A 14,529-nucleotide genomic window follows, 5' to 3' on the forward strand; every position below is an offset into this window, starting at 1 on the left:
GGATGTTTAGGGTGTTAGAATTTTTGTGTGTCCTATCTGTGGTGCTGGTAACAACAAAAAAAAAATCTATGTGTGTATAAAAGTCCTCAGGACAGCACACCAAAAAAAAAAATGTATATGAATTTTTTAAGTATTTAAAAAAAATTTTGGTTATCTCTACACCCAGTGTGGGGCTCAAACTCATGACTCCGAGATTATGAGTTGCATACTCTACCAACTCAGCCAGCCAGCTGTCCCATGTATGTAAATGTTTAAAAATCACTCAAATTAAAACCATGTCACTGGGTCAAAGAGTACATTGGAAATTTTAACATATTCCAAGTTGCCTTCCAAAAGGTTTGAACAATCTAATATTCCAGTCCAGAGTCTGAAGATGCCTTTCCCTCACCCTGGCCAATGCTGAATGTTAAGCTTTAAAGTTTTTGCTAGTCAAATACGTATGAAATATTATTTTTTAAAGATTTTATTTATTTGAGAGATCATGAGTGGAAGAAGGGGCAGAGGGAGAGGGAGGGGAACAAGGAGACTCCCCACTGAGGAGAAACCCTGACTTGGGGGGCTTGATCCCAGGATCCTGAGATTATGACCTGAGTCGAAGTCAGATGTTTAACCGACTGAGCCACCCAGGCACCTGATATGAAATACTATTTTAATATGCTTTTTTTTCTTATTACTACAAGGATTAAGCCATCCTTTTATTATAGTTATTGGTCATTTACATTTCTGGGTCCTTTGCCTGCGTTTAATCATTTTCCTGTTATAGTTTGTAAATAGTTTCTATCCATTTGGAGTTTCTAAGTTTGAATATAGTTTTTAATCTTTACCCTAAAGAACTAAAAAAAAAATATATGTAGTGGAATCTATTCATCATCTTGGTTTCTGGCCTTGATGTCATGCTAAGAAAAATCTTTTTTTTTTTTTTTTTTTTTAAGAGAAAGTGACGGGGTGAGGCGGGGGGATGTGGAGGGACAGAGGGAGAGGGAGAGAGAGAATCTTAAGCAGGTTCCACTCCCAGCACAGGGCCCAATGTGGTGTTTGATCTCACAACCCTGAGATCATGACCTGATCCAAAATCAAGAGTCAGATGCTTAACCAACTGAGCCACCCAGGCACCAAGAAAAACCCTCTACACCCTTTGAGATTATGAAAATATTCTCCAGTATCCTGTTATTTTATGGATTTAGTTTTTACCTATAAAAACTTTATTCCATCAGTAATAGTTTCCTAGGGCTGCCATGATGAAGTACCACAAACTTGGTGACTTAAAATAATAGAAATTTATTCTCTCAGAGTTCTGAAGGTCAGAAGTCCAAAATCAAGATGTCAGTAGGGCTGCACTCCCTCCAGATGCTCTAGGGGAGATTCCATTCCTTGCCTCTTCCAGTTTCTAGTGTCTCCATGTGTTGTGCAGCTCGTGGCATGGCTGCAGTCTCATACTGCTGCCTCTTCTATCTATCTATCCTGTGTGTCTTTCATAAGGACATGTCACTGGATTTAGGCCTACCCAGGTAATCCAGGATGATCTCATCCTGAGATCCTTAACTAATTATATTTGCAAAGACTCATTTTCCAAATAAGTTGCAAGTCACATTCATAGATTCTAGAGATTAGGACATGGACATATCTTTTGGGGGGGGCACCATTTAACCCGTTACACCATTTGAAATTAAAATTTGTATGTGACAAGGGTAAAAAAGTATTAGTTTCTATTGCTATAAACAAATTATCACAAAATTTAGTGGCTTAAAACAAAACATTTATTATCTCATTGTTTATGTGAAGTATGAATCCAGGTATTACGTAGCTTTAGAGTCTCTCGGAAGGCTGCAGTCTAGGGGTTGGCCTAGGCTGGGATCTCATAGAAAGGGTTACATGAGGAAGGATCTGCTTCTGAGTCCATGTGGTTGTTGGCAGAATTCAGTTCCTCAACTGCTGTTGGACTGAGGGCCTCAAGTTCCTAGCTGGCTAGAGGTCACCCTCAGTTCCTTGTCCTGTGGGCCTCTCCAGCATATCAGCTTGCTTTATCAAAGCTTGCAAGACAAGAAGGCTCTAGAGTCTGCTAATAAGCTGGAAGTCACAATCTTTTGTAACCTACTCATGGGAGTGGTACTCTGTCCCTTTGGCCACATTCTGTTGGTTAGAAGCAAGTTACTAGGCCAGCCCAACTTGTGGGGATGGGATTACACAAGTGTGTGAATTCAGGAAGTAAGGGTCATGGAGAATCATTTTAGGAGTCTGGGTACCAACAGAGCTACATTTTTTCTTTCTAAATGGTGAGACAGCAATCCAAGTACCACCACTTAATTGGCTAATTCATCTATTTCCCATGGAACTGAAATGCCGCCATTGTCATACTAAACCCCATTTACACATGAGTGTAGATACTCCTCTATTTCATACCTCCCGTGTTTTTTTAATTAAGTAAACTTTCTACCCAGTGTGGGACGGAACTCATGACCCCAAGATCAAGAGTCGCATGCTCTTACTGGGCCCGCCAGGCACCCCTATTTCATATCTTTTTGTCAGTTTCTGTGCTATCATCTCATTTTAGTTGCTGTTATCAGTAATGCCCATTCCATTCCATTAATTCTCCCTCTCCCCCTGCAAAAAAAAAATTCTTGGTTATTTGCTTACATTTATGGATTTTAGAGTAAGTGTTTTTGGTTTCAGAAAGTAATTTAGTTGGTGTTTGATTGAAATTACATTAAATGTAGGAAAAATATATATTATGCATTTGAAGTGTTTCATGATGTTCAGTAAACATTTCTTACAAATTTTATTTATGTACATTAGTTTTTGTTATGAAATGCATCTTTTATTACTGATACTTTGTTTTATAAAGGTATTGATTTTTATATATTTGGCCACATATTGAACTTTTCTACTCATTTTAGTAATTTTTCAGTTTATTTAAAATTAGGGGGTATATAATCATTATATACTTAGACAAATCAGTATAATTCTGGTATTCTTGTCTGAGATTATTCATCAGATCCTTTTTAATTTACTGGATTGTCTCCAGAATAGTTTTCTTCCCAATTTTAATTTGAACGAAGGTTTATTACTAAACCAGGCTATAAAATATAACTGAACTACAACTATAACCTAAAAAGCTATCAAAGAGATATTTCCGGCACACCTGGATGGCTGTTAGTTAAGTGTCTGCCTTCGGCTCAGGTCATGATCCCAAGGTCCTGGAATCGAGCCCCATGTTGGGCTCCTTACTCAATGGGGAGCCTGCTTCTCCCTTTCCCTCTGCCTGCCGCTCCCCCTGCTTGTGCGTGCCCTGTCAAAATCTTTTTTTTAAAAAAATGCACAAGAGTTCCAGTTTCTTAACAAAATATTTCCACAAAAGTACCAGGTCCTGGTAGTTTGCAGCTTATTTCCAAGAAATCATTATATAATAGATGATTGCTAATGGTTTCTGAGAAATTCTCTTCATCTAGCTTACTAAATTTTTATCAGACTATATATCAGTCAAATATATCAAATAACTGTTCAGAATCTTTTGAGATGATCATACAGTTTTCCCTTTTAACTTAAAACTGTAATAAGTTGAACTGGAATTTCTGGAATAAGGCATAAGGGAGCAAGTAGTAGTGTTCTGTTGATATACTGTTAACATTGTTTATTACAAACTTTTGCAACTGTCTTCAGTTAAATTCATGATCCCTTGTATTCTGGTTACCAAGATGGTGCTAGCTATGAAACGGGAAACTTTCTGATGCTTCAAACGGTTTTAAGTAACAGGAATTCTTTGTTCCTTAGTTTCTCCCTAAAATAACTTCCCTCCCTCACCCCACCCAGTCATTATCATATTTTCCTTTGTTTTCTTACTAATGTAAGTAGCACTTACTATTAAAATTACTTCTATGTTTAATGGATAATCTATGTTTAATGGAAAACCAGGGATCTCATCGTCTTGTTCATCACTGGGTTCCTAGCATCTAGAACAGTATCTGGTACAAAGGTACTCAATGTTTATTGGATTATTATAAAAGTATAAAGTTTCACAGAAAATCTGGGGATACACCTAGATAATAATATTGATCTACTTCAGAATGAATATTGATATAATCACAATTACTAAAAATTTCCTGGGGTTAACCAACTTCATTGCTTAATTTGTGCTAAACTTTTCCTTTTTTGCAGGTGATCAGAGGGTTGCTGAAATTTTGGCCAAAAACATGCAGTCAGAAAGAGGTAGGTTTTGTTCAACAAAAAAACAGTACAATTTTATTAAAATTTCTTAATCTTAGGGCTTTATTATAAACCATGCTTCTTGGGCTACCTGGGTGGCTCGGTCGGTTAAGCGTCTGTCTTGGGCTCAGGTCATGATCCCAGGGTTCTGGGATCGAGCCCACATCAGGCTCCCCTGTTCAGCAGGGAGCCTGTTTCTCTCTCTTCCTCTGCAGCCCCCCCCCCACCCCACTTTCTCTCTGTCAAATAAATAAAATCCTTAAAAACAAAAAAGCAAACATGCTTCTTTGGGCTGGCTGTGTTGTCACTGCTACCGAGCAAGAGGTGGTCTTTTTGAGAGCAACTTGGTGGGATAGCTGAACGTTATAGTAAATTGTATGTACAATCAAGACCTTAATTTTGTCCACTGTGTAATTTGTAGGTTAATCTTCTCGTTTGTAGTTTTCTATGTTAACACCATGTAATTTATGTTGTTTTTTAAAAGAAAATTTTTTTAACCTAGGTGATGTTTTTAGGAGAAATTGAAGAAATCTTAGATGTCATTGAACCCACACAGTTCAAAAAAATTGAAGAGCCCCTTTTTAAGCAGATATCCAAGTGTGTATCCAGTTCTCATTTTCAGGTATGATATTTTCAATGAGGCCATTTTTATACTATTATTTCTTTTTTCTCTTTTAGTTTTGACATTTCTAAATGTCTTCTTAGGTTGCAGAAAGGGCATTGTACTTCTGGAATAATGAATATATTCTTAGTTTGATTGAGGAGAACATTGATAAAATTCTGCCAATTATGTTTGGCAGTTTGTACAAAATCTCCAAAGAACACTGGAATCCGTAAGTCTTTTATGTTGATTGTGTTATTCTTGTATTTGTGCTTTTTGTCTTTCGATCTAACCTATACAGATTCGGAGCTTATTCCAAGGTTAACATCACAGTTCTATTCTGTTGTGTACTCGATATACATATAGTTTTATAAAACTGTAAGTATATGTATGTTCTTAGTCCTCCCTTCAGGAAGATTTGCAATTTTAAGTTGAAACCACCTAGTGCGTCACTCCGCACTGCGTTGTGGTCAGACCCAGGTGCGGAGACCAACCCAGCATCTGCAGAAGCTGCGTGAGCCTCTGCCGTTAGCGCCGTCCTGGGGAGAAGCTCCCATGCTTCAGATCACACCGTCAGTGTTCACACCGTGCACGCTTTCTAACCTCTCTAACATCCTTGTCCTACTTTCTAGTTTCTTACGCGTTACGGTAGGTATAGCTCTTTCCGGCCCTTTACTACTGTTAGCTTGAGACAGCAGGCTGTAGAGCAGACGTGAAGGTGAGTTGAAGCACGATATGATCGGATAGACTGTATCACCACTGGCTGTGTGACCTTAAGCAAACTATTTAACCCTTGCACCTTAGTTTATTATCTCTAAGATGGAATTAAGTGAATCAGCCACCATTTAGGGATGATAATGTTACATTTCCTGTGACCCCGCACTGCTAATTTTCATTTTAGGACCATTGTAGCGCTGGTATACAACGTGCTGAAAACCCTAATGGAAATGAATGGCAAGCTTTTTGATGACCTTACTAGCTCATACAAAGCTGAAAGACAAAGGTATTTGGTATTTTTAATTATCAAGTTATCTATACACTTCAGGTTAGCTGAATGTGATTCAGTCCAGTAAGGTGTCTTGCCTAAGTTAAAATTATAATGTTTAAGTCAGTTATATTAGAGACTTTCAAATTGTAATGCTCAAACTCTTAAGTCATTTCCAAATAAAAAACGTCCCCTACGGGTTAGACTACAATTTTAATGTGCATTATAAATCCTGTTTATCTCATTCTGAGCCTTAGACTTCATCGGTCTGGTAGCATCTGCATCATGAAATACAGCTGATGCCAAACTGATACAATTTGATCTATGTATTTATGAAAATCCTTTGTCCAGATGGGCTTCCATAGTGAGCTTTACTCTTCAACTGCTCTTTGCACAACAGTGTGGTAGTTTTAAGTTGCCCATTTTAACAAAGTGGTATCTTAAAGTTCAGCATAGGGGTTTGTGGTTTTTTTGGTTTTTTTTTTGGTCAGAGGGAGCTCACATAATGGTATGTCTCTGGCTCAGTACTGTTGAGATTTTGTTCCTTGCAACAGTAAATATTTTAGGGATGGTAGCACATAGCAGCATTTACAAACCTGCCTTACGTCTAAGAAGTTCATTACCTGTTGTTTGGAAAAGCTGATCTCTTCTGACTATAAATTCCCAATCAGGATTTTCCTGTGGCAAGAACAAGGATAGCTCTTCTTCAGGGCCATCCTAGTCCATCAATAACTCTTTAAAAAATAGCACTTTTCAGACAGGAAAAGAAATTAGGTACATAGTTTAAACCTTAGGAAGCAATGAGGGAGAAGATGATTAGGATCACATTAAACTTGTATATTTCGTATATTTCACATAACTAAGAATAATCATATCTGCAAAAACATCTGAAGGACGTTCATGTAGTCCTTCAGAATAGTTTGGTCCAAGTTATTCAGAAGCATTTTTCTTAGAATTGAAATTAAATAGTTGAAACATAAAAAATATTTTGAATTTTGTTTTCTTACCAAACTTCAGCTTTCATTGGATGTCAAAGATACAGACTGGTTAGTGGCCAGAGAGGTGATTCTACCTGGAAGTGGCCCCAGCCTGACCTCATAGCTACCCTCCCGTCTCCATAAAAGGATGACCGTCACAGCTCTGGTGGCTTTGAGAGGGTTAGGTGAGCGAGTGAATGTGTAATAAAGCACCAGTGACAATAGCGGTCATGGATGGGAGAATATGTGGCGGAAAGCAAAGAGTAACTCAGACGTAGTAATCACTCAGGAGAGTGACAGTGAGTTTCATTAGGTCCTCCAGGTAATTGGCCTCAAATGCTTTAGTAAAGGGATTTAAGTGAAACGAGGGTGAATGTGTCCCCAGCAAACTGCCAAACAGCATGTTTCTTTGGGCTCTCAAAGGTTTCTGACTATAAAAATTTTGGTTTATCTACAGAGAGAAGAAGAAGGAATTGGAACGTGAAGAATTATGGAAAAAATTAGAGGAGCTAAAGCTAAAGAAAGCTCTGGAAAAGCAGAACAGTGCTTACAACATGCACAGTATTCTCAGCAATACAAGTGATGAATAAAAAGCCCACCACCTCCGTTGGATAGGCAGTTTTGTACACTTTTTTGAAATATGTAAAAATTATGAAACAAACCTCTCAGTATAATATAATTAAAAGGCCAACTTTTTTTCTGGCAACTGTAAATGAAAAATATGGACTAAACATAGCCCTGTGCTGTATCATGGCCGCAGTATATTGTAACCTTTGTCTAATCATGGATTTATTGTGTCACTTCTAAAGTTTCACAGAAATGAATGAACTTTATCGTCTGTGATATGAGTGAGATAATTATGGGAGTGGTAAGAATTATGACTTGAATTCTTTTTTTGATTGTGTTGCACATAGATATAGTCTGCTCTGTATATTTTTCCCTTTTATAATGTGCTTTTCACATTGCTGCAGACCTTAGTTACATCCCGGGAAAAAGAATTTCCTAAAATAAAACTAAGGTGTAATCCTTACCCTTCCCTTTGTTGCTCCCAGAAATATGATGGGGGGAGTTACCTGCCCTAAGCCTGCCTTCATTAGAGATATTACTGCACTCTGGAATTTGAGCAGAAGCTTGAATCTCCAGACTTTTTAAAGCACAAAATATAAATAAAAGCTGGGAAAGTAAACCACATTCTTCAGATGGCTCCTCATGACTATCCCCCTTCGTCTGCAGCCCCCAGCGTGATGCGGCCAGATTCAGAGGCCTCGCAGGCGAACACTGTGCCTGCCTCTCCGTTCATTCCTCCTCTTCCTCCCGAAGGCTGAAGGCAGGACCTTTCCAGTCCTCACAACCTGCCCTTCCTCCAGTCCCTCCTGACCCAGGGAAGGCGGCTCTGAGTCCCACAATGTGGTGACGCAGAGTGCTCACTGTCACTGCCTGGCTTTATTTAAAGGAAATGCAGTAGGTTCCCCTGTAGAGTTCTTGACTCTAGAGAGGTCTTATATGTTTTCACTCGGTCAAGTATTTCTCACCTCTTTTGTTATGAGTACCATTCCAATCTCTTGCAGTTGTGTGGAAAACTGTTTTGTAATGAAAGATCTTCATTGGGGGATTGAGCAGCATTTAATAAAGTCTATGTTTGTATTTTGCCTATGTTGTCTTTGCTTTTTCTGGCTCTGAGTTGAGGCACCCAGAAGCAGCCTGCTGCCCTTTTGTATTCGTACATACACGACTATTGCAGCCACTTACCAAAGTACATCTGTTTTATAGAATGCCTGCATAAAATGCTCAGTTTGAGGATAGCCTTTCATATTCCTTCATGTCTGTTCAGAGAATAGGTTCAAATTACCTTAAATGTCAGTTTTAATCAAAACAGACCCACAAGGATAAATCTCAAAATTTATAATAAACAGTACTTCCCTGGGTGAGGTGCAGGGAAACTGTGGCCGAGTCAGAAATTAGACATTATTGTAAACTTTCCACTCTTTTGCATTCATGAAAAACTCTAGCCTGGGTCCCGCACACGATTCCTCGGTCACTGTAAAAGCAACTCCTTTCACCCACTGCGGCCCCAGGAGAAACTCTTCCTTTTGGTACATGGCTCATATTGTAGTGTCTCCAATAGCCACCTTGTCCCAGCCACCCAGATCAACGTGCTCTTGCCAAGTCCTCCGCACTGACCCAAGGCCTGTCCGGGTTCCTGACAGCCGGGGCAGTATAGGAAGGCAAGGGCGGTCCTACTGCAGAACACAGACCAGAAGGGCAGCCCCTGCCTTGGCAGGAAGTGAAGGTTAGGTCTGAATGCTGTGGAAGGTTTATATCTCTGTCACCGAAAGCAGTCACAGCGGCCTCAGACAGGCTGCAGCTGTAGTCAGTCTTCTCTTTGACAAGCTAAAAACGCGCACTTCCTAACTACCTACTTACTCTAAAGCGCATGCAAGATGTCTCTCCGCTTTCCACAGTACAGGAAATGCAGTTTCAGTACGTGCATTTGAACAACTATTAGATAGTTAAGTATTAAAGTGGTGTGTCCTCTTTAGAGATATTTTAACATGCACACGGACACGTGTTTTCCACTACTGTTAAGCTATGCCTGGCTTTGCATTTGCCTTACAAAAAAGACTTCACAGAGAGACAAGATCTAGGCCCACATCTGAATGTGCGTGCTTCTGTGGCTTAGCGAAGTACCAGGGAATATTCTTTGCACAAGTTTATCCTTAGTAATTCAATCAAATAACAGTGTCTTGCTGAGTTAGACATGAGATAAGAATGACCCCCTTGCACATTTGAGTTTTTCCTCTTTACCTAAAACCAGGTTATAAAATGCAGGAAGTGTTGCCAAGTCCTCTTTGGAAGCAGAAGGCATGAAATAATTGGAAGCTCTGGAGACGATTTCCATAACCTTAAATATCACCCCACTGCTACCATGTGAAAAATACTGAGTACTCACCTCTGTCAAAAGCCAGGCAGCAGGCTTTGAGGGTCACACCGAGAGCCCCTTTCTCAGATGGGTGCTTTTGTTGGACAGGAACAGACCACGGCTTGGTCATGGCAGCACATCTGTCTGTCACTCTTCCCGACTGGGCCACTTACCCTTCCTTGGACGCAGGCATGATGCACCTTGGGAGTCCGATCCATGCATCCCGGGGGTCCAAGCTCACGCGGCCACTTACGTGGAGGTCACAGAATGGGAGTGCACCGGTGCGTACCAACTTAGCAGACACGCATACTGGCACGCGGAGGCCTTTTGCATTAACCTAACTTTTATTTACCTGTTAATAAAATCATCAAAATACACCGAGTAGGCCCCTCCTCTGCACACACGTCCCGGTGCTCCCGCATGCTCCTCACTGCGCTCCTACGCCTGCATCAGCAGATTCGAGCCAGACAGGCAGGTGGCTAGTCGAGCTGCAAGAAATCTTCGCACTAGTTTCTAGCAGCTTTAAAAAGTCCCACTTAAAATTTAACAAATGAGAGCACGTGGCCAGACAGCGCAGCCGGCAGATGACGCCGGGGACATACGGGATTCCACCTCTGTGTGCGCCTACCCTGCGCGTCTGCGTCGTCAGGATCTGGGGAAACAGAAAATCACACTCTCTTCTGTCCACTTTAAAAACCTCAGGGGAAAAAAAACTAAGGTGAGATGTAGAGCCTTAATTATCTCGTTAGAGCTTAACTATACACCAAAACAAATAAAAAAGGCAGCTTCACAAACCTTCAGAAAACTTGATACATATCTAATTCCATCTTCCACAATCCCTAGTCATACGTCCAAAAACGTTCACTAATAATTTAAATACTTAAATAGGTTTTAGGTTTCCACTGGATCTGTTCCATTAGGCTCTAAACATCCTCTTTTGGGGCCAGGTTAGAAGCTGCAGTCTGGCAGGCTGCTCCTCCCGGCAAGGCCCGTTGCCAGTGAGCACAGGGCCGCTCGTCGCTCCGTTTACCAAACCAGAAGTGACGAGAACTTCCATCGCCGGGGGCAGTTCTACGAACACCACAGGCCACTCAGCTTATGTGGTTTGCCGCCTGACCTCTTTTTTTCAGGTATCTCTTCCTAATTTTGATCATCCATTTCACACTCAGTTTGGCAAACTCCGCTGCTTTAAATAACGCCAAGAAGGCCCCGCAGAGAAGGGCGATTGTGTTCCAAGGATTGGCGGTGATTATCTGGAAAACAGCAACATACACAAGCTCATCAGTTTGCTTCAGCTCTGAGGCCCAGGTCACGTCAGCGTGACTGTCGAGGGCCTCCTACCCCCAGTGACGGGAGTGGCAAGAAAAACACCCGGGTCCTAACAGCGCTGTAACTGTACCCCGTTCTGACGATACCTTCAAGGTGCAGAGCTCAAGTCTGAGACACGTACTCACGCCCCTACCATAAAGGGATCCTGGACAAAAACGTGTCTTAAAAAAGCTCTTGCACAAGTCAGATATTCAGTAGTGAGGCTGACATTTCTGGCCTCACCCACGGTAAGCGAACTTGCTTTGGGACAAATTTCCCCCAAAACTCCACCCGCGCCATCAGGCCGGTTCCTCCCGTTTGGGTGCCATCTCAGCTACTCCAACCTGCCCTCCCTCCGGTCCCGCGACGGTCTCACGCCCGCACTCCTGCCCCCAGGCTGTGCCTTCTGCTGCCCGGCCCGCGAGGCTTTCCCGGGCCCAGGGTACCGCCCCGTCCCGGCCCCTTGCAGCTCTGCTCTCCGACCACCAAGCCGAAACCCTCTCGACTTCGGCCGAGGCACCGATCCCACAACCCCCTGCGGCAGCCGCGTGCGGCCTGGGATGCGCCCCGTCACGGCTTCCACCCGCGCTCCCCCTGACCGCGACCCCTTCTAGGCCGAGGCCGCCTTGGGGGGGGGGGGTGTTCTGAGTCCCCAGCACCGTAACCGCAGGGTGACCTTGGACAGCGGGAGCCTCAGAGCTCGCAGACACAAGGCGGCGACACCGGCGCCACCGCTCAAGGCTGCGGTGAAGCGGAGTGACCGCGCGACAAAAGCAGGCCTCTTCCGAGCGTGGCCTTGGCTCGGCTCGCTGGGCGCCGCCTCCTGAACAACAGCGGGAGTGGAAGACGCGTCCTCACGCGCTGCACGGGCGGAGGCCAAGGCGGCTGCTCCTCCGCCGGAGCCCTGCCTCGGTCCGCGGCGCGCAGCCCTGCCAGGCCACGGGTCACCCGGGGGGGGGGGGGGGGTCGCGGGGCAGCTCGGGTCACTCACACCCTCCACGTGTGGGCCTCGGCCCCGGACGGCGCTTCCCCTCAGCCACGACCACACCAGGACGTGCTGGGATCATCTAAACGCCCATGAGTAGCAGATCGGGCCTGGCTCTGGTGGTGGTGTCTCCCTTCCCTTTAGCAAAGCTGTCCCATCGTTCCTCCCCCCCAAGACGGAGTCAGCATCTGGCATTAGTTGCCGTGCTGTTAATTTTTATTTGTACCTTTCTGCTCTGACAACAAATAATAAGGATTATTATCCAACAGAGACCCGTCAAAAAAGAATGGCTTCCGATAGCCGTAATCTAGACATGAGCTAAATGCAATCCATGCGTTCCACTTGGTTCATTCACTTAACAGTACTATCAAGCACGTACTCCGTGCTAAGCACCCTGCCAGATGGTAGATAAACGATGGTGAACAAAAGATGAAGCTCCCACCTTCACAGGGCCACCCGTCCTGTGACAGCAAGGCCAGTGAAACACAGCAGAGGACACAAAGTCATAAATGACAAAGTAACCTGTGCACGAAAGGAGACGAGGACAGCCTGCAAGGATGGGTCCAACAGCTCAGCGCAAGGAGTCTGCTCTTGCAACGTGAAGTAGTACTCACATCTTGGACTTTCTGGATGAAAGGATCTTTCCATTCAAAGACCACAAAAAACAGCTGAGCACTTTTCTCGGCGGCTGGCCTCTGGTCAATGTAGTTAACCACACTGGTCTAGGTGGAGAAGAGAAAGCGGTGTTAGCACCTCGGTGCCACTCCCCAGCCTGGGTCGCAGGAAAGGAGAGGAGTCACGGGATCTTGGACCTTGGTTCTCTTCCTGCCATCTTCTGGACAGAGAAAGCCAAAAATCTCATAAGCTGGTACCAGAGCCGAGACTTTACCCTGGTTTCCAGCTCCCTGGGGAAAGGAACAGGATCTGGGATGTACAACAGCTATTCTGGTTATCACCAAAATCGTCATTATGTATCTGGACTCATGAGTAAACCATACTCGAAGTATCATGTTAAGGCATAATGAGAAGCCACAGAAACCTCAAATTTCGAAATACTTGATCTTCAAAGCAGAGTATTTCAACGCTTCAGGTCGACAGGGACGAAGTGCAACCTCACAGACCCGCCCAGCTGAGCATTCCCTGCAAACAGCACGCGTGCTTGGTAATTTCTGGTTAGCAATTACCAGAAACTGCGTGGTGTCACGGAGAGCAAACAGGTCCCAGGGGCAGAAGCCCAGGTCCAGCTGAAGGGCTGTGCCCACCCCCTGACCTGAGCCTCCCTGAGCCACTCGCCGCACAGCCGACAAAGCGCCTAGACGGTCAGCAGGTGCGGTCGCGATCAAATGAGACAATAACTACATTAAGTTTTCTAAACTTTAAAACACTCTATAAAAAAACTTTTAAACTTCGTTCTAAAGAGGTCATGTCACCCACCAAAAAACTTCCAGTTTAGATAGCAACAAAAGGCACAAACATTCTAAAATGCGTAGGTTCACTGGGACTTCGGCCCCTTTGGGTTCCGGTCACGGGGGAGCTGCGGGGAGAGCTGGGGAGGCAGGCCGCTCCTAACTGCGAGGTGAACGTATGGTGTCTCCTTTCCTCAGCCTCCATGGGGCCTGATGAGGAAGGTCCTGGAAGCTCCCGGAGAAGAGTGTGGAGTAAAAATCCAGGCGGTGACAGTTATCTGACAAACTAGGATACGTTAAGGACCCATGGCCAGGGAGTTGCCACACCCTAGGGCAGGAGAAAAGCCTGTCCTCTTGAAGGGAATCGGCTTTAAGCCCTTCCCAAAGGTCTCTAATCTGGAGTATCTGAGGACCAGGGGCAGGGAAGGGGCAGACCCGGACGAGAGCATGGCTCCTGGCCTATGACAGCCGCGTGGGTGGAAGTCGGTCCTTCTACTCCAACCCAGGCCTTTCCTGATGCTGCCTAAGTCCAGCCCAACAGAACGTCTTAAGAGGCGTTCCTCTAAGGAGGAACAGAGTTTTCTAGAACAGACCCGTCTCCTCGCTGCCTCTGCAAGACCCAGCCACGCATACACAGGATGGCTGGCTCTGGGTGTGGATGTGGGCAGGGGGGGCAGACACAGCCAAGGTGGAGGTCCCAAAGGTAGGGCTGCGGCCTTGCTTTCAGTGGTAACTGACAAACAGCCCTGCTATGGCAACCAAAATGCCCTCTCCTCCCATCCGCACTGCCGGGCCTCTTCCCCGGGTCCTCTCCTGTCTACCGTCGGGACGTCTCCAGGCTCCAGGCCAGTGGACTGGAAGGTTTCAATCGTGCTTCCCATCAGGATCACATTTTGAGCATATACCCAACATACATATGACTTTCAGAAGTGATGTAACATTCTGTTACTGTTCTAACACGACACGCCTTTCAAAATATTCAGAAATAGAAAAAGGATGATAAAGAAATTAATACAAGAAGAAAGCGCATCCCAGTGGATCGTCACGTGCACAACCCTTCAGAGGCCACCGTAGCGAGTGTCTCTTCCCTGCAAATCCCCCGTCTTCCCTGCGGCCCGCAGCCTCTGAGGGCCAAGAACCCGGCTGG

The 14,529-nt window shown here is 44.3% G+C and overlaps 2 protein-coding genes across 8 annotated transcripts in view; one reads left to right on the forward strand and one right to left on the reverse strand.

The window, feature by feature from the left end:
- PPP2R5A (protein phosphatase 2 regulatory subunit B'alpha) overlaps positions 1 to 8,412 on the forward strand; it is a 65,493-nt gene extending 57,081 nt beyond the window's left edge. The window contains exons 9-13 of the mRNA XM_045787856.2: positions 4,153 to 4,203; positions 4,703 to 4,822; positions 4,906 to 5,033; positions 5,703 to 5,804; positions 7,221 to 8,412. Coding sequence (XP_045643812.1) covers positions 4,153 to 4,203; positions 4,703 to 4,822; positions 4,906 to 5,033; positions 5,703 to 5,804; positions 7,221 to 7,353 — 534 coding nt within the window. The 3' untranslated portion in view covers positions 7,354 to 8,412. The remainder of the gene's footprint in view (positions 1 to 4,152; positions 4,204 to 4,702; positions 4,823 to 4,905; positions 5,034 to 5,702; positions 5,805 to 7,220) is intronic.
- PACC1 (proton activated chloride channel 1) overlaps positions 904 to 14,529 on the reverse strand; it is a 45,730-nt gene continuing 32,104 nt past the window's right edge. For 6 of the 7 annotated variants that reach the window (XM_045787859.2, XM_045787857.2, XM_087858001.1 and 3 more), the window contains 2 exons: positions 12,591 to 12,698; positions 904 to 10,936 (listed from right to left, as the gene is read on the reverse strand). In XM_045787859.2, the coding sequence (XP_045643815.1) occupies positions 10,775 to 10,936; positions 12,591 to 12,698 (270 nt within the window). In that variant the 3' untranslated portion in view covers positions 904 to 10,774. Of the gene's footprint in view, positions 10,937 to 12,498; positions 12,699 to 14,529 lie in introns of all 7 variants that reach the window. The other variant, XM_045787858.2, reaches the window with a different exon arrangement.

Source organism: Ursus americanus, chromosome 2, assembly GCF_024610735.1.
Source record: "Ursus americanus isolate L20-20 chromosome 2, mUrsAme1.1.p, whole genome shotgun sequence".
Taxonomy (NCBI): Eukaryota; Metazoa; Chordata; class Mammalia; order Carnivora; family Ursidae; genus Ursus; species Ursus americanus.